This window comes from Mytilus edulis, chromosome 5 (assembly GCF_963676685.1).
Source record: "Mytilus edulis chromosome 5, xbMytEdul2.2, whole genome shotgun sequence".
Classification (NCBI taxonomy): Eukaryota; Metazoa; Mollusca; class Bivalvia; order Mytilida; family Mytilidae; genus Mytilus; species Mytilus edulis.
The window spans coordinates 46,729,378-46,756,401 of record NC_092348.1 but is presented as its reverse complement, the minus strand read 5'-3'; the positions used below and the strand labels follow the sequence as shown (position 1 = coordinate 46,756,401).

General features: G+C 32.9%; 2 protein-coding genes across 2 annotated transcripts in view; one reads left to right on the top strand and one right to left on the bottom strand.

Annotated features, from left to right (window-relative positions):
• Positions 1-27,024, bottom strand: part of LOC139525118 (uncharacterized) — a 184,509-nt gene that overhangs the window by 154,160 nt on the left and 3,325 nt on the right. The gene's annotated exons all lie outside the window — the stretch shown is intronic.
• LOC139523811 (uncharacterized) lies at positions 566-27,024 on the top strand. The gene is made up of 5 exons (XM_071318096.1): positions 566-1,357; positions 14,158-14,313; positions 19,770-19,905; positions 24,258-24,464; positions 26,462-27,024. Exons 1-5 carry the CDS (start codon positions 870-872, stop codon positions 26,672-26,674), a joined length of 1,200 nt encoding a protein of 399 aa, XP_071174197.1. The 5' UTR covers positions 566-869; the 3' UTR covers positions 26,675-27,024.

Sequence of the window (27,024 nt, the reverse complement as noted above, 5' to 3'; positions counted from 1 at the left end):
GTCAGCTATCTAGTTTTATCTACAAAAAAAGAGCTAGTTTTGTATTCTTTGATATTAAGTTCAATTCTCCACGAAGAAACGACCAATTTTTTTGTTTCCAGTAGCATCGTATCTTCTTAAAATATTTTCTCGCACAATGTCTGGACATCGGTGGACATGCAACTTTGCCAAACCACTCATTTACAAATGAAAATCAACATGTGTTGATGTGTGACGTCAGCGACGTAAGCTTTGTTAATGTAGCAAATCAAGTCACCGTCCCGCAAACCAGCTTTTCCAGCAACGCTCTTGGGAGATACCTATAATTAAAGATCTAATAATATAACGTATACAAGTATTAAACTATAATAGACTTTTGATATTAATACCATTAATACTCATCGTTGAAATTAAAGGGCGTCTCCGTATGGATGAATACATATAGATCAAATAATTTTTTTATTGATTACTGGGTACTTTTTACATAAGAGAAATATTCAGCTACAATAATTATGGGATATGACTATAACAACTATAATATAGGTCACAATTTATTTAAAAAAAGGAGCGACAAACACCTCGTTATCATTTAATCAGACCAAGGAGGTTATATGTCTCATATAACCTCCTTAATCACTGAGACAAACAAACGAAACTGATAATTATAATCTAAGACTACTGTGATTACAATATATATATATAATATATATTATGTTGTGTTTATTTGTGGTCATTCAGGTCACAATTGTTTGTCGGTATTTAGCTAACAAGTGCTGCGCATGACTTTTAAATGGTTCTGGGGACGTATTCCGGTGCTGCATTCGAACGGTTCTGTGACCGTACCGGCTGCCGTATATTGATGAGTTGAGAACAATTATCCTCGGCACAACATGGCGTCATCCTCGAAACCTAAACGCAAACGCAAACGGCACAGCTCAAATTCAGAAGATGATCCACTGTGGACAAAAAGATCAGATGGCGATTATTATTCCGCATCAAGCGATAAGAAGAAGAAATTAACTGCACTGAGTAGTTACATATTTCCGCGTGAAACAAGTGATTGGACGATGAGCGAACTAGAAAATCTTCAGATTAATTGGAACTGGATCGACCCATCCACGAAGAGCATTGATGAATTTTTCGACATGTTTTCAAATATAAATGCAGTTTTGCCACCCCTCGATGCAGATTTAATCAAGATGATGGATTATTTGAATGCTAACTTGACATTTGACACAAGTGTCAAAGAACTTGAACAGGAAAATCATTTTAAAGTTATAGAATATCTTGTTAAAAACTTTCTTCCCAAAGTTGATGCTGATTCAGATGAACACCATGATGATGAAGAGTTGATGAAAACTGTGGGTAGTAGTTCCAGGTAAAATTAAAATTACCATCTTTTCATTCACTACTGCAATGTCAGTCAGGTACTTCTCAAGTTCTTGTAGCTTCATGTCAATCGGGCCCTTAGTCGATCCGCCCCAATATAAAAAAATATTTATAGGGAATAAAAATGAAGATACGATGCAGTCTGGTAACTCCGCCCATCTAAGGCTTTGATCGTGTATATTTCTTCTTTATTATATAAAAATTGCATCAAATTTGATTTGAATCTATTCACTGAAAACTCAATGTTACGTACATTTTTTACTATCTTATTTCCGCAATCATATATCTGAAAAGATTTGAAAATCAATCAGACAAATGGGTCACCTCTGTTTTCACAGAAGTGTTGTTGTCCGGTAAGTCCGTCCATGCGTAGTAAACATGTATGGATGACAGGTTTATCATCATGATCATATATTAACGAACTAGAACATGTAGAACTTAAGGAAATGATGTTTTATCATGTTTATAAATGGACCACTAAGAAAGGAACTTTAGATGAACAAAATAAAAAAATTCAAGCCAATATGATAAAGAAATTGTTGAAATAGAAAAATAAACCAAAAATATAAAAAAAACAGAAAATAAAGAAAAGTAAAAAATATGATTATAGATAAAGATAAGAATGTCAATAGCATGGTTAAAAGTATTTTCTTTAAAAAAATGCCCTCATTCAACATGTTCGGTATTCTGAATTGCAGTTACTTAGACACCATCATCCTTGTCAATGGGTTTAAAGTCTGTGCAGTATCATGAGTATATAGTGGTTTTAATATATAACCCAAAATTTTAATTTCAGAGTCAATATATTTTATTTTCAGTCTTTAAAATCGAAAAAAAAACACCAAAAAAACAGAAAGCTTGTGTCAAACTTTTCCATACATCATTGTACATATTTATTAAAGATAATGAGTCTTTAAGATTTTTAGCACACCTGGCCCGAAGGGCCAAGTGAGCTTTTCCCATCACTTTGCGTCCGGTGTCCGTCGTCCGTCGTCGTCGTCCGTCGTCTTCGTTAACTTTTACAAAAATCTTCTCCTCTGAAACTACTGGGCCAAATTAAACTAAACTTGGCCACTATCATCATTGGGGTATCTAGTTCAAAAAATGTGTCCGGTGACCCGGCCAACTAACCAAGATGGCCGCCATGGCTAAAAATAGAACATAGGGGTAAAATGCAGTTTTTGGCTTATAACTCAAAAACCAAAGCATTTAGAGCAAATCTGACACGTGGTAAAATTGTTTATCAGGTCAAGATCTATTTGGCCTGAAATTTTCAGATGAATAGGACAACCCGTTGTTGGGTTGCTGCCCCTGAATTGGGTAATTTTAAGGAAATTTTGCTGTTTTTGGTTATTATCTTGAATATTATTATAGATAGAGATAAACTGTAAACTACAATAATGTTCAGCTAAGTAAGATTTACAAAAAAGTCAACGTGACCGAAATGGTCAGTTGACCCCTTTAGGAGTTATTGCCCTTTTTAGTCAATTTTTAACCATTTTTCGTAAGTCTTAGTTATCTTTTACAAAAATCTTCTCCTCTGAAACTACTGGGACAAATTAATCCAAACTTGGTCATAATCATCATTGGGGTATCTAGTTTAAAAAATGTGTCCGGTGACCCGGCCAACCAACCAAGATGGCCGCCATGGCTAAAAATAGAACATAGGGGTAAAATGCAGTTTTTGGCTTATAACTCAAAAACCAAAGCATTTAGAACAAATCTGACAGGAAGTAAAATTGTTGATCAGGTCACGATTTATCTGCCCTGGAATTTTCAGATGAATCGGATAATCGGTTGTTACAGTACAGCCTGTGACTTCCTCTTAGTTATGTCCACCCTCTTGCATGGTCAACATCCAATGGTGAACATTTATTGGGGTATTCAATCTTGAGATGTTGGCCATTTATTGGGGGTCATAAATCATGGGCAGATATTTTTTTATCTAATTATGTTACCTGTTAAAATCAATCAGGGTTGAAGTTTTCAGCTGGTATGTTTCATTAAAATTTACCTGTACAGGTAACTTGGGTTTCTTTTAAAATTGACATTTCACCTTTTTTTGAAAATGTAGAATAAAGTATTGTTTTACTCTGTTAATTTATTATTATTTTTTGTCTTTAATGTTATTTAAATTTTTTATTTTTTAATTGTTTTTTTTTCATTTTTGTTTGTTTTTGTTTCTTACTTTTTTGTTTCTTATTCTTTTAATTTCTTTTTAGTAAGAATCTTGAGTCGAAATGGCAAAAGTCAAAGCCAAAGTTATTGACTATAGCATTTGAAATAAACAGACTTTTAATAATTGTTTTTTAAGTAAAAGGTTTATATAAATGTACATCATTGTACATGATGTACATTGTATTCAATTGTTTGTTAACATTATTAAATGATTTATTACTATTAATAATAACTAATAATCATGCAAGTGATATTTTAAATAAAAAAAATGAAAGTAATTAAACAATTTGGTTTCTTAACAAAATAAGATGATCAATATCAATCCGTTTACAATAGATTTTGATAACACCTAATATTATTCAGGAAAACTACAAGTACCATTATATGGTTTAGGAAAAACTAATTTTGTTTATCTAAATTTTCTTCAAATCTCAAAACAAGAGTTGTGCACAAACAATCACCGAAAAGACTTATTTTCCAAATGTCCACCTAGTTATCATCAAATTTTGATAATTGTTCATTAAAAATGCTAATCATAATGAAAAATGTTCTTATATATCTGAATCAAGTGAATCTTATGAAAAGAAATTATTTAAAGAAATTGTCTTGAAACTTATTAAATATGTTATCTTCAGTTTGGTTAATTTCTTTCAAAATTTGTCTCCAGAAAAAATAAAGTGACACTTTAATGGTCTATTAATTAAATCATTTTTTTTCCCAGTTTATTATATTGTCGATAGTGCTGGACTGGCATGATACATATTCTTGGTATACATTTACAAGGAATATTTCAATCAACCTAGGCCTTTTAGATAAAGTTAATAATTGCAGGGACTTGAATGAATTAAGACTTTTAAAGTCCTTAATAAAAAATGAATTTAAAGAAATATCTAAAAATAATAACTTATGATAAAAACTGTATTAAAGTTAACTTGATTGTGTCAATTAAGGTAGAGAATTTTGGGTCATAATTTAGAAATAGAAAATAGTGGACAATATAAAATTCCTAGAAAGGATAGAATGTGTAAACTGTGCCTCTTGTAGGTCAATGAAGAACACCTATTCCTTGACCGTAAAATTAACAAAACAACTTTGAGATATAAATCCATTTGAAAATTATTTACCTTCTCATTATAATGTCTCTAACCCAAGAACAAAAAGTAAAAGAAATGCTTAACCTCTAAAACATGGATCATATTTAAAAAATCATATGACAATAAAAATATTATCAAATTTTGCTGTACTGAATATTTCTAATACTTATAAATATTTTATTCAATAAAGAAATATTGAATTGCCTAAATTTTATTTAGCGTAAGTCCTAAAGACAATCTTAATCATATGTTAAGATCAGTCTATCTACAATAATAAACCATTTTGATTTTAGAAAATTAATTTGAGAAACACCTTGTCAATAGAAAAAGGCAGGCATTGTAAATGTTTGCAGTATATTTGAAAATGAGATTTATTTATTCTTCACTACCAAAAAAATAGACTTAATATAGAAAATAACTTAAATTGATCAAAAATTATTTAAAAGGTATAATATCAAAACTAATAGTCAGGAGACAATTATTTTTTTTAATTAAGCTGTTTGTTCAACTACAAAAAGTAGTTTTATTGTTTCATTTTACTTTATTTTTGAATTTCTTGTCATAATCACAGTTATTAAATTTGACAAACACATACATGTATATTTTACCTGAGACACCTGACCTGTAAGTTATATAATTTTAACACTTCAATGCATTCAAGATTTCCCTTTATCCTTGACTAGTTTTTAAGTAATACCTTGTGTATTAAAAAAGCAACAGGGGGTATGACGATGGACATATAGGGCCACCATGGTGAACATATTTTCTATGGCCACCATTAATAAGATAAAGTCACAGGTAGTACTGTAGGTTGCTGCTACTGAATTAGTAATTTTGAGGAAATTTTGCTGTTTTTTTTGTTATCTTGAATATTATTATAGATAGAGATAAACTGTAAACAGCAATAATGTACAGCAAAGTAAGAACTAAAAATAAGTCACTATGACCAAAATAGTCAATTGACCACCTAAGGAGTTATTACTCTTCATAGTCAATTTTTAACAATTTTCTAAAAATTTGAAGATTTTCAATAACATTTTCCACAGAAAGTACTGTTATAGATCGAGATAATTGTAAGCAGCAAGAATGTTTAGTAAAGTAAGATCTACAAACACATCACCATCACCAAAACACAATTTTGTCATGAATCCATCTGTGTCCATTGTGTAATATTCACATAGGCCAAGGTGAGCGACACAGGCTCTTTAGAGCCTCTAGTTTTTATTATTTTGCCTTATATTAAATGGCATTGTCTCCCTTTTTAGCTCACCGGAGCCCAAAGGGCCCCATGTGAGCTTATGCCATCACTTGGCGTCCTTCGTCGTCTGTTGTCATAAACTATTTCAAAAATCTTCTTCTCTGAAACTCCGAAGTTTTGATCCATCGTCAAACATGGCCACCATGGCTACAAATAGAACATAGGGGTCAAATGCAGTTTTTAGCTTATATCTTAAAAACTAAAGCTTTTAGAGCAAATCTGACATGGGGTTAAATTGTTGAATTTGTCAAGATCTATCAGCCATGAAATTATCAGACGAATCGAGCAACCCATTGTTGGGTTTCTGCCACCAAATTGGTAGTTTTAACAAAATTTTGCAGTTTTTAGCTCACCTGGCCCAAAGGGCCAAGTGAGTTTTTCCCATCACTTGGTGTCCTGCGTCCGTCGTCTGTCGTCCGTCGTCGTCGTCGTCCGTCGTTAACTTTTACAAAAATCTTCTCCTCTGAAACTACTGGGCCAAATAAAATCAAACTTGGCCACAATCATCATTGGGGTATCTAGTTTAAAATTTGTGTCCGGTGACCCGACCAATTAACCAAAATGGCCGCCATGGCTAAAAATAGAACATAGGGGTAAAATGCAGTTTTTGGCTGATAAATCAAAAACCGAAGCATTTAGAGCAAATCTGACATGGGGTAAATTTGTTTATCAGGTTAAGATCTACCTGCCCTGAAATTTTCAGATGAATTGGACAACTGGTTGTTGGGTTGCTGCCACTGAATTGATAATTTTAAGGAAATTTTGCTGTTTTTGGTTATTATCTTGAATATTATTATAGATAGAGATAAACTGTAAACTGCAAAAATGTTCAGCAAAGTAAGATTTACAAATAAGTCAACTGGACCAAAATGGTCAGTTGATCCCTTTAGAAGTTATTGCCCTTTAAAGTCAATTTTTAACCATTTTTCGTAAATCTATGTAATCTTTTACAAAAATCTTCTCCTCTGAAACTGCTGGGCCAAATTAAATGAAACTTAGCCACAATCATCATTGGGGTATCTAGATTAAAAATTGTGTCCGGTGACCCGACCAATCAACCAAAATGGCCGCCATGGCTAAAAATAGAACATAGGGGTAAAATGCAGTTTTTGGCTCATAACTCAAAAACCAAAGCATTTAGAGCAATTCTGATAGGGGTTGATATTGTTTATCAGGTCAAGAACTATCTGCTCTTAAATTTTCAGATGAATTGGACAACTGGTTAGTAGGTTGCCCCTGAATTGGTAATTTTAAGGAAATTTTGGCTTTTTTGTTATTATCTTGAATATTATTATAGATAGAGATAAACTGTAAACAGCAATAATTTTCAACAAAGTAAGACCTAAAAATAAGTCAACATGACCAAAATGGTCAATTGACCCCCTAAGGAGTTATTGCCCTTTATGGTAAATTTTAACAATTTTCATAAAATTTGTAAGTTTTTACTTACATTTTCCACTGAAACTACTGGGCCAAACCTAATTAATAGGGATAATTGTACGCAGCAAGATTGTTCAGTAAAGTAAGATCTACAAAACATCACCATCACCAAAACTCAATTTTGTCATGAATTCATCTGTGTCCTCTGTTGAATATTCACATAGACGAAGGTGAGCGACACAGGCTCTTTAGAGCCTCTAGTTTGTTATTATCTTGAATATTATTATAGATATATATAAGAAGAAGTCTTAAAAGCTGTACATGTATTTCATGCTTATCTTTGAAAAGCAGCAGGAAGAGTTGATATTCCTGCTGAGGTCCTGACAAACGTTATTAGAACTTCTAATAAAAGATCCAACTATAAAGACCTTGAATCAGGGCCGTAACTACAATGAGGCAGACGAGGCAATTGCTGGCAAAAAAAAATAATAAGGGAAAAAAAGAAAATGGAGAAAGTTAGGCATGCATGCAGAGGGTAGAACACATCCTTGCATTTTAACATCAAGAATTAAGTAATGCATACTTCGAATAGTAATTTATGTTGACGTGCAGCTTCTGTACTTTTATTTCAACGTAAGGTATCAATATCTCTGTATCTGATTACCATCGCCAGTAAACCGGCATTTGGTTCTGTAATTATTTATTTCCCGTGAAAATGAATTATTGATAATGGATATTTCCAACATTATCAGTCATGTTGTCAGTTCGCAAAGTAAATCAAAATTAAAATAGTTTGAATTCTTCACCTTGCTCAGTTAATATTATTAAAGAAGCATTCACAGATCACACATGAATACCTAAACACCCCACAATTTGTATGTAGTTCTCTTTCAAATAAAATGAAGATTTGAGGCATTTTCAAATGTTTTGCTGCAAACCTGGCTGCTATTCGAAAACAAAACATTTATTTTGGATGGATGGAGGATTTGTTTGGTTTAACGGCAAGTACATGAAGTAGGCTTTCTTTTAGCTATATATAGAGAGCAAGTTACAAAATGTATGTGATTATTCCATTCAAATGTTAAACGGACAGGACAAGACCTTGGCAGAATGACAATTTGATTGCTTGATACTTTGAATTTCCATGGAGTATTGTGGGAATACTTTGGGCTTGTGAAATAAAGACGGTCACACAATTAACCATGGTAAAGGTGACTAGAGAGTATTTAATTTGTATCATTATTGATTCGGGTGTAATAAAATTGAGAATGGAAATGTGGAATGTGTCAAAGAGACAACAACCCGACCGAAGAGCAGAAAACAGCCGAAGGCCACCAATGGGTCTTCAGTACAGCGAGAAAATCCCGAATCCGGAGGCGTGCTTCAGCTGGCCCCTAAACAATAATGTGTACTACATGTAGTTCAGTGATAATGGACGTCATACTATAAAACTCTGAAATATATAAATGAACTAAAAATTAAACATGTTTTTTGATATCTCAACCCTCCCCTATACCTCTAGCCAATGTACATTGTAAGAAAAACAAACACACAGCAATACGCACATGCATTTATCATGTTTATAGAATTAGCAAAAAAAATTAATTATTCAATTCAAAGAAAGTAGTCAGACGATGGGATAATAGTGGCACAAGAAAGGTCAAACTAGCATTCACAGACAGTGACTAGGTTCCACTCTTTGCGCTTTATTAAAGTACGTGTTATTGAAAATGTGTGTTATTTTTAATAAAACGTTGACCACACACACTTGTCCCGCATTTTCTACTATCAGACATATAACCTACTGTAAATTTTATATAATTGATGGTACAAAATTCGAGGCAAATATCTGTCAACCGGCTCTGATAGACTATTACAGTTCTTTATATGGTAAATATGAAACAAAACGATAAATATGATACAAACAACGGAGGTAACAAGATATATTTCGAACCATAAATTAATGTTACAATTTTCGGCCAGGGGGCCTCAATCGGCGGCTCCCGTTAAACCCCTGCCTCGTCTGTTCCCAAGGCCTAGTTACGGCCCTGTGAATTGTTTATTTAGAGCTAATTTCCTAATGCATGTAGAGCAAGACTTTCAGGTTAGCTTACTTACTTGCTTTGTTTGTATATTGTACAATTTTATTGGGATAACGTCCAATTAAATGTAAATATAATATATACAGGTTTAACTATGCCTATATATATTGTTTGAAGATGTCAAAGCTTGAGTTAAAAGTTTATACATTGTTATACAAACAAAGCAAGCAAGCCACCAAAGTTTTACTCTACAAGAATTAGGAAATTAGCTCTTAGTAAATTTTAATAGCTATGATTTTAATTGAATTAAGTGATTACGACCAGCCTTACTTTGGTTCACGATCATCAGACAATTGTTGAATAAACAAACCAATTACAAATGTATAGACTAATGATCATTATGGTAATTACATTATTATGTGTTCCAGTGGATTGTAAATATCTATTTATCTCTTCTATGTGTCGGAATTGAATATAAACTTTTCCCAATTGTATTCTGAGTTATCATGGTTATCATGGAAAATAACTTCATATTCATATACTGATATCGATGCTGCTTAACAAATTGTACAAATCACACTGATTACTCATTTTTGTATCGATTTAAAGTAATTCATCTGAATGTTTCTCTAAACATGCTAAAGGTAATATTAGGCATCCTTCACTTACCTGCTGTCACTATTCATCGATACTTTTTACAAATTCCATTTATACTGATTCAGATATGTCACCAAATCCGCCGAAGTTAATTATTCATTATTATTTTATTATAGGGCCGGATCAACTAGGGGTGGATAATAATAACTTGTACAAGTAGTACCCCTGACTGAATGTGTCAAGTTTGCAGCATTCTAGACACTTCAGCACCGAGACAAATCGTCACCAGCATGGTGACAGACATTATGTTCTCAACAACTTTGCTTTATATTTTAAAAATCACATTTTTCTAATACTGGATGTTGACTTGACAATGGTAAAACATGGACCAGAGACGGATATGTTAAATCTGTGTACGTTTTCAAAGCACGATTGCTTTTAAGAAGTTCTTCACAGTTATTTCTTCAGGAAAATACTCTAAATGAATGTAAGATAAAGGTATCAGTGATAATTTTAGCATTTTGGAAAATTTGTATGCATAATTAAACCTCACAGCTGTAAAACTGTCAGACAACTTCTTATGGGAGTTATTGCCCTTACACATGGAAATGACAAATGTTACCATTTTTTTTCCATTTTTATACGACCGCAAACAAATTTTTGTGGTCGTATATTGGTATGAAGTTGGCGTCGTTGTCGTCGTCGTCAGAAGACACATTGGTTTTCGCACTCTAACTTTAATTTAAGTGAATAGATCTCTATGAAATTTTACCATAAGGTTCAATACCACAACAGAAAGGTTGGGATTGATTTTGGGGATAATGGTACCAACAGTTAAGGAATTAGGGGTCAAAAAGGGGACAAAAAAAAACTTCCAGACATAACTTGTGTGTTAGTGTATGGATCTCTCTGACATTGTACCACAAGGTTCCATATCACAAAGGGAATGCTGGGATTGATTATGGGGGTAATTGCCTCAAAATTTTAGGAATTAGGGGCCAAAAAAGGGGCAAAAACAAGCATTTTTCTAGTTTCATGACAATAACTTGTGTGTAAGTGTATGTATCTTTCTGAAATTGTACTACAAGGTTCCATATCACAACACTACAAGGTTCCATATCACAACACTACAAGGTTCCATATCACAAAGGGAGAGCTGAAAATGAGTTTGGGGGTAATTGCCCACAACGTTTAGGAATAAGGGGCCAAAAATAAGAATTTTTCTAGTTTCCAGACAATAACTTGTGTTCAAGTGTATGGATCTCTCTGAAATTGTACTGCAATGTACCATACCACAAAGGGAAGGCTGGGATTGATTATGGGGTAATTGCCTAAACATATTAGGAATTAGGGGCCAAAAAGGGGCAAAAAACAAGCATTTTTCTAGTTTTAGGACAATTACTTGTGCGTAAGTGTATGGATCTTTATGAAATTGTACTACAAGGTTCCATATCACAAAGGGAAAGCTTGGTTTGAGTTTGGGGGTAATTGCCCTGAACGTTTAGGAATTTTGGGCCAAAAAGGGGCCTAAAAACAAGCATTTTTCTACTTTCAAGACAATAACTTGTGTTCAAGTGTATATATGGATCTCTCTGAAATTGTACTGCAAGGTACCATACCACAAAGGGAAGGCTGAGATTGAGTTTGGGGGTGATGAATCATAAGGGGGTTCAAAAAATTTGGGGGAGGGATTTTTTTTTCCTTTTTTTCCATTTTTTTTCTTTAAAATTTTCCATTTTAAATTGGTTATTTCTGATTTATATATAAAAGCAAATAATAATGATATGGTTTGAATAGGCAAATTAAAAATATTTTTAAGTTCTTAGACCACATTCATTCTGTGTCAGAAACCTATGCTGTGTCAAATATTTAATCACAATCCAAATTCAGTGCTGTATCAAGCTTATAATGAATGTTGTGTCCATACTTGCCCCAACTGTTCAGGGTTCGACCTCTGTGGTCGTTTCAAGCTGCACCCAGCGGAGCATTTTATTTACATTTATAAGTTTTCATTATTTACCGGCCCTCATTAAAATTCAAATATCTGTAATTGGGAGATATCTGTATTGTATTTTAAGCTTGGCCTTCGTGAAACGTAGATTTGACTGTCACAAATTGAGTTTACCTAGCAACGAAATACAATACAGATATCTCCATTCTAATGCAACATCTTAAAATAAATTCCATTTGATAAATATTTTGGCTTACTTCCCAAAGTTGGTTTCCGTCCTCTAACTTTAGTTTGCCTCAACCAAATGTTATAAAACTTCTACAAAAGGCTTATTACCACAAAACACAGATCAAGTTTAAATTTCAGTGGCGTCACTTAAACCGTTCTAGAGTTATGCCCCTTTACAAATGGAAAAATTGCTGAATTTTTTATTCCCGCTCTCTAGTTTAGGAGGGGCCTCAGTGGCCGAGTGGTCTAAGTAGTTACTACTGTAATCACTAGCCAGTCAACACTGAGGTTGTGAGTTCGAACCCCGCTTGTGCGGGTGCACTGGACTCCAATCTAAATTGACTAGGATTGTCAGTTTTCCTATCACAGGTCGGTGGTTTTCTCCTGGCACTCCGGCTCCCTCCACCAATAAAAATTGGCCCAAAAGCGGTGCTTAAAAGTGGCGTTAAAACACCAAAAATCAAATCAAATCTAGTTTAGGTTGCCTCAACCAAATGTTATGAAACTTATTCACAATGCTTATTACCACAAAACACAGATCAAGTTTGAGTTTCGGTAGTGTCACTTTTACTGTTCTAGAGTTATGCCCCTTTACAAATGGAAAAAATACTAGTTTTCATTTCCATTCCCTAACTAAAGTTAGCCTCAACCAAATGTTATGAAACTTATACACAATGCTTAATACCACAAAATACAGATCAAGTTTGAATTTTGGTGGTGTCACTTTTACTGTTCTAAAGTTATGCCCCTTTACAAATGGAATAATTGCTGAATTTTTTGTTTCCGTTCTCTACCTTCAGTTTGCCTCAACGAAATGTTATAAAACTTATACACAATACATATAACCACAAAACTCAGATCAAGTACAAATTTGAGTAGCGTCACTTTTACTGTTCTTCAGTTATGTCCCTTTCAAGGTTACCGCTGGCGTTCACCATTTTCGCATTTTGCAAAAAAATAAAAATTGTGGCGATTAAAATTCATCATTTGCGAAAGAATTTGGCGAAAGAAATATATATAATGATTTGATTTCATCCATTTTATTTATTTTTCGTTTTGGCGACGCACGTGTTTCAAGCATATTTTTACGTCTCAACTTTTTCATTTACGATGGTCCGGAAAAGAAAACTGTCGTTATGAAGAAATATATTCAACAGGTTGGGAACAACTCCTCAAATAAGTAACCCTTCAATGTAATGACTATCCCTTAAATCAGGGATCAATTTCAAGTGATAAAAAAAAAATGTTTTGTTGTAAAAACCACTTTTTAGTACAAAAGGGCACATATTCATATCATTTGAAGAAACTTTTCCCAAAGAACTATACAACTATCTGGTATTATATGGTCAAAACATGTCCAAGAATTTTGTAATATTCCTGGACTTATACATCATGTACATGTATCTTCTTTATTTTAAAAAATAAGTGGACCCCTCTTTAAGAAAAGTTGTTCCAAATATAATGAATTTTTCCCCGTTTAAGTTAAAAAAAAGCTAAATTTTTCTTTTTACTTTTCTACAACAGCAAAATGATCCCTTGTCTGAGGGACAGTCCCTTATTTAAGGGATATCCCACATTTGGAGGGTTGTTCCAAACCTGTTGAAAAGTAAGAAAAGTCTCTGCCTTTAGTCTTTATCCTTCAACTGGAAGGGAAATGTATATCCGATAAACTTTTGAAGTCAAAATTATGATGTCTATATTGCTATTTTTATAGTATCTTTTAAAAAGTAAATGGGGGGGGGGGGGGGGGGGGGGTTAGAAAGAAGGAACATTTTAAACGAAAAATATATTTATGTAAGTTGGCGAAAAAAATAATTGACTCGGGGAAACCCTGCCCTTTATAACTTTATATGATATGCTAGCGGGGGCATCATCTGTGTCCCATAGACATATTCCCCATTTATTTGATTTTGCATATATATATGTACAGGTACGACTCAAATAGACACCAAGTCTGACTTAATAATAGATTATAGAACAAGTTTCCAAATCGACAGCAGATTCTATGCACCTCTAATCAGTGTCCAGTTCTTATATAAATAATTAGGATTTTTTTTTCAGAGTTATGATACATCATATTGAAGCTGGAAGACATGACTTTCAAAATGACCTAAAAGAAATACTTCGTGATTTGTTGTTGACTTCTAGAACAGTGGAAGAAATGAGGTTCACAACAATGCTGGAGAAGTTTTGCAGAATGTGTAACCTAAAGGGAAGGTAAATTCTTTAAAAAATATGGTGAAAATAAATTTTGACCATTACTATCATGACTATTGACAAGACTGTTTCTTTAACCACTTTGTGCTTAACCTTAACATACTGCAGAATGAGGACTGACTTTTCAGGGTTTTTTTCACATTGCTGGACTATTGTGTTACAATACATGTACATACATGTAAAACCAGTAAGATATTGTTTTTTTTAAATTGAGAATAGCAGCTAAGATTCCTTACGAACATCTTGCTACAACAAGAAATGAAACAACATGAGCAAGCTTAATTAGTGGAATGAAAATGTTATTTCTTTAAAATTTTGAAATTCAGACAGACATGATACAATGTATATGTAACACTTCCAAAAGTGTCAATCTCCCCAACAATGCCCAAACATGTCCTCAAAATCCTAAATGATCCAAACGTGTTCAATTATTATTATTTGCAAAGCGTGTCCGCTTTAAAACACCAGAACATCTCAAAACTTTTAGCAATAATATGTCCTCAGTAAAGGCAATAACTTTTATGGCAATTTAATAATTTTTGAAAACATGATTAAAGACGTCTGGTTTTGGTTGCAGGATTCTAAAACAGATCAAACGACATCTGGAGGAAATAAAGGTATTCTGTTTGGTAAAGACCAATGCCCAAGACATGGAACATTATCCTGTCTATCCACAGTGAAAGATGATATCAATGACTTCTGCTTTCAAATAGACACCAGATAAGAATAAGAATGGCACAATAAAAATGCGTTTTGCTTGCAGTGGTTTTATTGATTCAGCCATGCTAAGTTGAAGACATATATCATGAAACTTATAATGTGTTTTTATGATTTGTGGAATCTTTCTACACCATTTTAATCATGTTAATCATCAACTGCCAACTTTTGACATTTTATTTGCCCTTGAATTTAGAAAAGATTGGACGAACAACCCTTTTATTTTAGATATACACTTAATTGCATATAGTTCCTTTGTAAATCAAAATTTATAATGATTTACTATTTATGAATTATTTTGAAAAAGTATTTTTACATCAATTGAATCAGTTGATAAGAATTTTGTTTTATATAAGTATCTTATGCTTGTGTAAGTTGTTATTCAACGAAATTTGGGTCAACATGTGTATTAATAGATCTAAGTTGATTCCCACACTTTTTTGAAATGGTATAACTCCAATTCTTTCAATTGGCAAGTAAGAGTCAGTATGATTATCAAATGTCATGATTTTCAAATAATTACACTCAAAGGTGTAAGTATTAATTGGAAACAACCCCAGTCTTAATTCACCACAGTTAATATCTCATGACCTGTTGTACCACCATTTATTAAAAAAAAATCTGACAGAGTCTAAAATTGACATATCAATATGTAAATATATCAATATTTGCATCAATATTGTGAAATTCCCTACATTTGGACAATTACACAGAAATTTTATAGTAAGATTGGAAATGAAAAGAGAAAAAAAAAGTATGGTTAGAAGAATATCAGACTAGCTATGAATATGGCTGGATCACAACATTGACAATGCTTTGATTAGCATAAGTTTGTGCAACGCGGTTTGTTAATTTGCAACGCATAATTTAACTCTTGGTTGCTTAGTGGCAAATATGTCATGCATACTTAGAATGAACATAAAAATTGTAATTGATTAGTTTTGTACAGTTAAATTTATCGTTTATTAATTATAAGCGAACTTTTTTTGCACAAATATACCCCAGTGATGCCAAACGTTAAATATCTTAATAATATAGGAGGGTATCGCATGGCCTGCTTCCTACATAAATGGTATCTGCATGGGCTATTATCATGATTATATAGTTACTGTCCCATTTTAACAACAACAAAACAAAACTACTGTTCCTTTATTAATATTGATTGGATTTGTAAACAACATATATGTGAATACGAATCAATATTTAATAATGCTCGACAGGTTTAAGTGATTTAAAAATATTGACACGATAAGCATTCATAAACAATGGATGTTTTCACTTCATATAGACACATTTTGGTGTGTTTTTTAAGTGGACAACAACAACAACAACAACAACAATACTTTATTTTAAGAGGGTTACACAGTTAGCTATATAACTAATCTTCCCTGAGGCCCTCATCATGAGAAATCAAACAAAATGCAAACATATACATTGCATACATTAGTATAAAAAGTCAAGTATGATAATAATGTTTAATACAACTTGATAAAATGTGATGAAAAAAATAAACATGATGACATGATCAGTTTTTAATATTATTGATATAGCTAGGTTGATTTCAATAAATGATCTGTTATTTTGTATTTGAAAGAATTAACATTTGTAATATTTCTTAACGGTATTGGCAAATTATTCCACAAGAATGGTCCAGAATACATAAAAGATTTTTTGAACAATTCTGTTTTTGGTTTAGGGAGTATGAGGTTTCCTTGAACAGCATTTCTCAAGGGGTATGGATTTCTGTCTGAAACATAATGAAACTTGTTAGTAAGATATGATGGGGCATCATTTTTAATGCACTTAAATGTCATCACTAACTTATGATATTTTATTCTCTGTTCAACTGTCATCCAGTTTAAATGTTTGAATAAGGGTGCAGAAGGAGCGAATGGGTCTGTTTCTAGTATTAATCTAGCAGCCCTCTTTTGTAATTTTAATATCCTTTTTAAACCCTCACTGCTACAACTACTCCACACTATACAACAATAATCAATTAGTGGCAAGATATAACCATTATAGAATAATTTTCTGCAGTCTAGATTTAGAAATTTTTTAATCTTTAATAGTAGATATAGTCTAGATGATATTTTTGAGCAGATCACATCAATTTGGTTTGTCCATGTGAGGGAAGGGTCAATTTTAATGCCTAAAAGACTTTCACATGTGGAAGATTGTATCACTTGATTGTTAATAGTTAAACAACTCTCATTGTAATGTGGCATTGCTCTTTGCTTCGTTCCAATAATCATATATTTTGTTTTATTTTTATTGATGAACATATTGTTATCATTGCACCATTCCTCTACACCATGTAAATCTTCTTGTACCTTTGACTGTAGAGTTTGATAACAATTACCAGAAAGATGTAAAGTTGAATCATCGGCATATAAATCAGTGCAACAATTTTGCATATAAATAGGAAGGTCGTTTATGTATAATATAAACAGAAGGGGGCCTAATATGGAGCCTTGGGGGACACCATACTTGATATAAAGTTTTTCAGAATGAGCATTACCAATTTGTACTTGTTGAGTTCTTTCATTCAAATATGATTTAAAAAAAGAAACAGCAGTATTATCAAATCCATAAATTTCAAGTTTTTTACAGAGAATATCATGATCTACTACATCAAAAGCTTTCTTAAAATCCAACAGGACTGCTAAGTTGATATTACCATCATTCATATCCTGTATCCATTTATCTATGATATTGATAAGGGCAGTTTGGCAAGAGTGTTCTTGTCGAAACCCAGACTGTGCTGGGTGTAAAAGATCTAATCTTTTTAGGTAGTCATACAAATGTTTTGAAACATGCTTTTCTAAAAGTTTTGATAAAACGGGAAGTACAGAAATTGGTCTATAATTTGTTGCCATGAATTTTTCACCAGCTTTAAAAACAGGGGTTACTCTTGCATTCTTTAGAACACTGGGTAATGTACTTGTATCTATTATTCTGTTAAAAATGTAAGTTAAAGATGACGTTATGAAAGGAGCACTCAATTTTAAAATTTTTGGTCCTATGTTATCAGATCCGGTGGATTTATTAATGTCAAGTTTGATCATCTCATTAAATAGACCATTTATTGTGACTGGTGGAATTGAAAATTTTACTTGTTCTGACTTAGTAAATTTCTTTTGTACAAATTGATTTAATTTTGCATAATCATGAGTTTTGCTCATACATCTGTCAGTCCTCAGGTTTTCAACACAAGATGTAAAAAACTTATTACTGTGCTTATCCAGTGACCTTTGGGGTATCACAATAGCAATGGCCAAAACAGTTTACCAAATTGCAGTTAGATTTCTTCTCCAACTAACTGATCAACTGGTAAAATGTTTTAGCAGATTGCTCAAGTGAAATGTTGTTAGTATGAAGTGAGTGCTGTGAAATCAAAAGTAATACTTACCATCCAGATCCAGTTAGTTGATACCTTTGTCAATTGTTTCAAACACAAAAATGACTTACTATAGTATGAGTCACTGAATAAGAAGGTCTAATTTTGACATGGAAACTTCTATCATGAATATTATTATAGATAGAGATAAACTGTAAACAGCAATAATGTTCAACAAAGACAGATCTACAAATAAGTCAACTTTACCAAAATGGTCAGTTGACCCCTTAAGGAGTTATTGCCCTTTATAGTCAATTTTTAACCATTTTTCGTAAATTTTTGTAATCTTTTACAAAAATCTTCTCCTCTGAAACTACTTAGACAAATTTAACCAAACTTGTCCACAATCATCATAAGGGTAACTCGTTTCAAAAATGTGTTTGATGACCCCGCCCGCGAACCAAGATGGCTGACATGGCTAAAAAATAGTACATAGGGTAAAATGCAGTTTTTGGCTCATATCTCTGAAACCAAAGCATTTAGAGCAAATCTTGCAGGATAAAATTGTTCATTAGGTCAGGATCTATCTGCCCTGAAATTTTCAGACCAATCAGGCAACACGTTGTTGGGTTGCTGCCCCTGAATTGGTAATTTTAAGAAAATTTTGCAGCTTTTGGTTATTATCGTGAATATTATTATAGATAGAGATAAACTGTAAACAGTAATAATGTACTGCAAAGTAAGATCTACAAATAAGTCAACATGACCAAAATTGTCAATTGACCCCTAAAGGAGTTATTGCCCTTTATAGTCATTTTTTTACAATTTTCATAAATTTTGTAAATTTTTGTAATTTTTTACAAAATATTTTCCACTGTAACTACTGGGCCAAGTTCATTATAGATAGAGATAATTGTAAGCAGCAAGAATGTTCAGTAAAGTAAGATCTACAAACACATCACCATCACCAAAACACAATTTTGTCATGAATCCATCTGTGTCCTTTGTTTAATATGCACATAGACCATGGTGAGGGACACAGGCTCTTTAGAGCCTCTATTTATGGTTGTGTAACCAATGAAAGGCAAATATTTCATACAAGAATAGAAGCCAAATATTTCATTGGATTACAGTTTATGTTAAGGAAAATTTTACCCCAAATTGTACCTTGTCCTATAAACATTAAGGAAGATCAAAATCAGTGACAAGAAAAGCATGAACAAAAAACCTCACAAAAATATTTAGCCCTTGACATATTTAAAATCCATGAAATATTGTAACCACCTTAAATAACTGATTAAAACAAGATCGCAATCGATTGACTCGACCTAAATTATCAAATCCTGGTACCCTGTATATGAAAATGATGAAAGGTTAATTTTGAAAATGGTTCTTTTTGTAGTATAGGATTGGTCGAGGAAACCATGATCAAGGATGTACGTGTTGTGGCAGTTCCAGACTTAACTTTCATAATTTCATCAAATGAAATGCTTGATGTAACGGATGTAACACAGATACAGATAATGACAGTTGCAGAGGTACTTCTTCATATATAAATAAAGTAAAAAAATTTCAGGCTTGTGTGTCAACAATTAATTTTCATTTCCAATGTATGCAGATTTCTTAAGTCTAGTCTTGTAAGTGCTCTCCTGTGTACTATTCTTGCCAAATATTTAAAGAATTTATATCGAAGGTTTATATCAGATGGCTTAAAATTTCTCCACTGATTTTTTTCAAAAAACTAAAATCCATGAACATGTACCATGAAAATATAAACTATGTATCAGATATCAGAATGCAATTTTTACTCAACTGGCCCAAAGGGCCAAGTGAGCTTTTCTCATCACTTGGCGTCCATCGTCGTCGTCGTCCCTTAACTTTTACAAAAATCATCTCCTCTGAAACTACTGGTCCAAATTAAAGCAAACTTTGCCTAAATCATCCTTAGGGTATCTAGTTATAAAAAAACTATCCGATGACCCCGCCCATCAACCAAGATGGCCACCATGGCTAAAAATAGAACATGGGTGTAAAATGCAGTTTTTGGCTTATATCTCTGAAACTAAAGCATTTAGAGCAAATCTGACATGGGGGTGAATATGTTCATCAGGCCAAGATCTATCTGCCCTGAAATTTTCAGATGCATCAGACAATCCGTTGTTGGGTTGCTGCCTCTGAATTTGTAATTTTAAGGAAATTTTGCAGTTTTTGGTTATTATCTTGAATATTATAATAGATCAGTCAGGGCCATTACTTAAACAAGTAACAATTAAAATTACCTATACAAGTAATGTTGAAAACGAGGCTAATTTAAATATAACTTATATAAGTTATTTTTCTAAATATTATTTTTATAGGTGTTTAAGAATACAGATTTTACTAGCTTTAAATAATTTTCACAGTTATCTGGTTATTTTTCCCTTGATATATAAAAACTAATTCTTCAGAAACACTAATTAACTTTCCAACGCACTTATCTTTCATAACGACGCTTCTGGGTCAAAGATTGGTCTCTTGGGACTATTAAATTATCATTTTCCTCTAAAATCTTGAAGGTAGACTGATATAAATAGATTGATACTTGTGAATTAATTAAGACCTGAAGTTATTTATAATTTGTAACCTAATTCAATTATGTGCCTTTAATAGGTAAGTGTAATTGCTATTTTTTTTCAAAAATGTTAAAAATAACTTATTCAAATAATATTTTTGTCATTATTTTCAAAGTAACCCTTTATCTCTATACTCCTCTCAAATCTGATAAATTCTTTATTTTATCATATAAAATGGTGTTTTAAAAATCATGAAAACTACATTTAGTCTATGTTTCTATTGAAAATTAAAATAACTCTATTAAGTAATTTTATTATTTTTAAAATAAAAAATTACTTATATATTAGGTAATTAAAAAAAATAACTTGTTTAAGTAACGCCCCTGACTGATAGATAGAGATAAACTGTAAACAGAAAAATTGTTCAGCAAAGTCATGAAAGTAAGCTCTACAAATAAGTCAAACATGACAAAAATTGTCAATTCACCCCAAAAAGAGTTATTGCCCTTTAAAGTCATTTTTTCACAATTTTTCGTAAATTTTTATACGACCGCAAAAAAAATTTGTGGTTGTACATATATATATATATATTGGTATGACGTCGTCGTCGTCCGAAGACCGATTGGTTTTCGCACTCTAACTTTAGTTTAAGTGAATGGATCTCTATGAAATTTTACCATAAGGTTCAATACCACAAAAGGAAGGTTGGGATTGATTTTGGGGATTATGGTACCAACAGTTAAGGAATTAGGGGCCAAAAATAAGCATTTTTGTAACTCCCTGACATAACTTGTGTGTTAGTGTATGGATCTCTCTTGAAATTGTACCAAAAGGTTCCATATCACAAAGGGAATGTTTGGATTGATTTTGGGGGTAATTGCCTTAAAATTTTAGGAATTAGGGGCTAAAAAAGGGGCAAAAAACAAGCATTTTTCTAGTTTCATGACAATAACTTGTGTGTAAGTGTATGGATCTTTCTGAAATTGTACTGCAAGGGTCCATATTACAAAGGGAAAGCTGGAATTGAGTTTGGGGGTAATTTCCCAAAACGTTTAGGAATAAGGGGCCAAAAATGGGCCAAAAATAAGCATTTTTCTAGTTTCCAGACAATAACTTGTGCAAGTGTATGTATCTCTCTGAAATTGTACTGGAAGGTTCCATATCACAAAGGGAATGTTTGGATTGATTTTGGGGGTAATTGCCTCAAAATTTTAGGAATTAGGGGCCAAAAAAGGGGCAAAAAACAAGCATTTTTCTAGTTTCATGACAATAACTTGTGTGTAAGTCTATGGATCTTTCTGAAATTGTACTACAAGGTTCCATATCACAAAGGGAAAGCTGGAATTGAGTTTGGGGGTAATTGCCCAAATGTTTAAGAAAAGGGGGCCAAAAATAAGCATTTTCCTAGTTTCCAGACAATAACTTGTGTTCAAGTTATGGATCTCTCTGAAATAATACTGCAAGGTACCATACCACAAAGGGAAGGCTGGGATTGATTTTGGGGGTAATTGCTTCAAAATTTTAGAAATTAGGGGCCAAAAAGGGTAAAAAAACAAGAATTTTTCTAGAGTCAGGACAATAACTTGTGTGTAAGTGTATGGATCTTTATGAAATTGTACTACAAGGTTCCATATCACAAAGGGAAAGCTGGGTTTGAGTTTGGGGGTAATTGCTTTAAATGTTTAGGAATATGGGGCCAAAAAGGGGCCAAAAAAACAAGCATTTTTCTAGTTTCCAGACAATAACTTGTGTTCAGGTGTATAGATCTCTATGAAATTGTACTGCAAGGTACCATACTACAAAGGGAAGGCTGGGATTGAGTTTGGGGGTGATGAATCATAAGGGGGTTCACAAAATAAGGGGGGGGGATTTTTTTTTACTTTTTTTTACTTTAAAATTTTCCATTTTAAATTGGTTATTTCTGATTTATATATAAAAGCAAATGATAATGATATGGTTTGAATAGGTAAATTAAAAATTTTTTTAGTTCTTAGAGCACATTCTGTGTCAGAAACCTATGCTATGTCAAATATTTAATCACAATCCAAATTCAGTGCTGTATCAAGCTTGAATGTTGTGTCCATACTTGCCCCAACTGTTCAGGGTTCGACCTCTGCGGTCGTATCAAGCTGCGCCCAGCGGAGCATTTTATTGTAGTCTTTTACAAAAATCTCCTCTGAAACTACTGTGCCAAATTAAACCAAACTTGGCCTAAATTATGCTTAGGGTATCTTCTTTAAAAAATGTATCTGATGACTACACCCATTGACCAAGATGGCTGCCATGGCTAAAAATAGAACCTGGTGGTAAAATGCAGTTTTTGGCTTATATATCTGAAACTAAAGCATTTAGAGCAAATCTGAGAAGGAGTAAAATTGTTCATCAGGTACAAATCTTTCTGCCCTGAAATTTTCAAATGCATCAGACAACCTGTTGTTGGGTTGCTGCCCCTGAATTGTTAATTTTAAGGAAATTTTGCAGTTTTTATATGCCCGTTTACGGGTCGTATTATGGTATACCGTTGACCGTCTGTCCGTCAGTCCTTCGTCAACATGTCGGACATTAACTCAAAAAAACTTTAACCAATATGCATGAAACTTTGGTGAATTGTTTATATCTATTGACGTGAGCTCCCTTTCATTTTTTATAAATTTCAGAATTACCGTTTCCGAGTTTTGGGGTTTTATTCATATAACCAATTCCAAGTTCTTTGGCTACATTTATTCAGAAACCTATAATATGTCAAATATTTAATTACAATCCAAATTCAGACCTGTATCAAGCTTGAATATTGTGTCCATTTTTGCCCCAACTGTTCAGGGTTGGACCTCTGGGGGCGTATCCAGCTGCGCTCAGCGAAGCAGTTTATTGGTTATAACCTTGAATATTATAATAGAAAGAGATAAACTGTAAACAGCAAAGTAAGCTCTACAAATAAGTCACCATGATCAAAATTGTCAATTGACCACTTCAGGAGTTAATCTTCTACAAAAATTTTCTGCTCTGAAACTACTGGGCCAAGCTCATTATAGATAGAGATAACTGTAAGCAAGAATGTTTAGTAAAGTAAGTTCTACAAACAAGTCACTGACACAAAAACAGAGAGTTTTGTCATGAATTCTATTCTTGTCTTAAAAAATGTAGAGTGTCCTATGTTTAATATGCACTGCAACACATAGACCAAGGTGAGCAACACCGGCTCTTAAGAGCCTCTAGTTATTATTGCGATATTAAACCAGTCAAATTATTTGTATAAAGAAACCTTGCAATAATTTCTGAATGTACAGTAGTTATTAATTATGAATTAGTGGGTCCTATATGGTTTTCCTTGTTCTTAGGTTAAAGTTTCAACCAATGATTCATTAGTTGATCAAAAGATTCATGATACTAGACAAAAACCAGAGGCTATTGATAAGGAGACACTTCAAACTATGGATCCATCAAAGATAAGAGGATTTAGCCAACATGTTGGACAGCTGATCATTGGACTAGGCAATTCTTGCTTCATAAAACAATGTCTTGGCCTTTTGCTCCATGAGACAAAGGTAATGTTAATATATAGCTTATTGATTAAAATGTTTCGATCAACTCTTAAATGATCAATACTTTCAGTCCAGTAAAATTAATGATCCCTTTTGATAGATAAATGATATTTTCTATAAAATTGCATTACTATCAGTACAAATCAGTTTAGTTATTTGGATGCCCTGCCCCGATGTCATGGTCTAGCGACTTCGTATTAATTGTCAATGCTGCTGTCCCTCAAATTGTCTTTTTCAGAATTTTCTGCTGACAGCAAGACATTTCTCTGTGTCAGCAGTTTATTATACCCCACACAACAAATAAGGACTTACTATGTAGATGTGCATATCGACAGCAAATTACGATTTTTTTTTGTAGGAGTTATGCCCCTTTAACTTAGAATTTTGGCCAAAATATACTACTGCAACAGTTTGTCATCCCAACTTCTCTGAAACCACACAACAGAATTTCATGAAACTTTGTAGATAATAAGGACTTACTATGTACATGTGCATATCGACAGGAAATTACGATTTTTTTTTTTTGTAGCAGCTATGCCCCTTTTACTTAGAATTTTGGCCAAAATATACTACTGCAACAGTTTGTCATCCCAACTTCTCTGAAACCACACAACAGAATTTCATGAAACTTTGTAGATAATAAGGACTTACTATGTAGATGTGCATATCGACAGGAAATTACGATTTTTTTTTTTGTAGAAGTTATGCCCCTTTAACTTAAAATTTTGGCCAAAATATACTACTGCAACAGTTTGTCATCCCAACTTCTCTGAAACCACACAACAGAATTTCATGAAACTTTGTAGATAATAAGGACTTACTATGTAGATGTGCATATCGACAGGAAATTACGAATTTTTTTTTGTAGGAGTTATGCCCCTTTAACTTAGAATTTTGGCCAAAATATACTACTGCATTAGTTTGTCATCCCAACTTCTCTGAAACCACACAACAGAATTTCATGAAACTTTGTAGATAATAAGGACTTACTATGTAGATGTGCATATCGACAGGAAATTACGATTTTTTTTTTTGTAGAAGTTATGCCCCTTTAACTTAAAATTTTGGCCAAAATATACTACTGCAACAGTTTGTCATCCCAACTTCTCTGAAACCACACAACAGAATTTCATGAAACTTTGTAGATAATAAGGACTTACTATGTAGATGTGCATATCGACAGGAAATTACGAATTTTTTTTTGTAGGAGTTATGCCCCTTTAACTTAGAATTTTGGCCAAAATATACTACTGCAACAGTTTGTCATCCCAACTTCTCTGAAACCACACAACAGAATTTCATGAAACTTTGTAGATAATAAGGACTTACTATGTAGATGTGCATATCGGCAGGAAATTATGATTCAATTTTTATTGTAGGAGTTATGCCCCTTTAACTTAGAATTTTGGCCAAAATATACTACTGCAACAGTTTGTCATCGCAACTTCTCTGAAACCACACAACAAAATTTCATGACACTTTGTAGATAATAAGGACATACTAATATGTAGATGAGCTTATTGCAGGAAATTACGATTCAATTTTTTTTCTAGGAGTTATGCCCCTTAGAACTTTTTTGGCCCAATTATACTACTGCAACAGTTGAAACTTTGTAGTTTATGAGGACATTATATGTTAATTGTGCATATCCACAAGAAAATTTTTATCAGTTGACTTTTGTAGAGTTATGAGTCTTTGAACTTAGGAATCTGGTGAGATTTTGTTTGTTAAGTGACAATGTGGGGGTGTGGGGTATGTGAGGTTCTTTAATTTTTTTATTAAAATTATTTTTAGGGTTTCCCCTTAGCAAATCATGGACTTTGCAAGGGGGAGGGGTATCATTTTGTGGAGCAAGATCACTGGGTACTTCTACTTTTTTTCCAGTGTGCTATATTCACAAATATCAGAACTTTAAAGTGTCTTTTATACCATCTCTTGGGCAGGTAACAAGTAACTTTCTAGTGGTATACTAATTAAGTATAACTGATTTTTCTTTTCAGATACTGATAACATGCCTGTCTACATCACCCAGGTATTGTAATCATATCAAAGATAAATTAGGTCCAGAAGACAAAGCTACTCTGCATTTCATTGGACCTTATGATATATTAAAGGCAAGGGAGAGGAGCCAGCTGATAAAAGCTTTTCTACGTTTAGGAAACCGACAAAGATTAGGAAAACCATCAGTTATTGGTGGGGTTCATTTTGCATAGCGCTCGTTCGGTTTTGTTTGCAGTGTTTTGTCTTCTGATATTTTTGCAATCTTTCTCGTCACATCATGGTCAACTGTTTTCCCGACTAATGAGCTTGAATGTCCATTTGTGTTTTTTTGCTTCTCTGTTTATGTATACCTTTTTGGATGATCATAATCGTCACAAAATGACAAACAGACGCAATCTCTTTACTTTTTTATTTGTTTTGGTTGATCTGTGAAAAGCGTTTTTAAATGCATATCTAAATGTTAATGAAATTAACTAATCATGGACATAAGGCTTATAGTGTTTTCAGTAGACACACATTTCAAAAAAGATAAAAAGGTCAAATAAAGTACAAATTGTAAGAC

Coding starts and splice junctions, on each gene's coding strand:
- LOC139523811 (XM_071318096.1), top strand. CDS start 870: ATGGCGTCATCCTCGAAACCTAAACGCAAACGCAAACGGCACAGCTCA. Junction 14,314..19,769: donor ATGTGTAACCTAAAGGGAAG/GTAAATTCTTTA, acceptor TTCTTTTTGTAG/TATAGGATTGGTCGAGGAAA. Junction 24,465..26,461: donor TTTTGCTCCATGAGACAAAG/GTAATGTTAATA, acceptor TTTTCTTTTCAG/ATACTGATAACATGCCTGTC.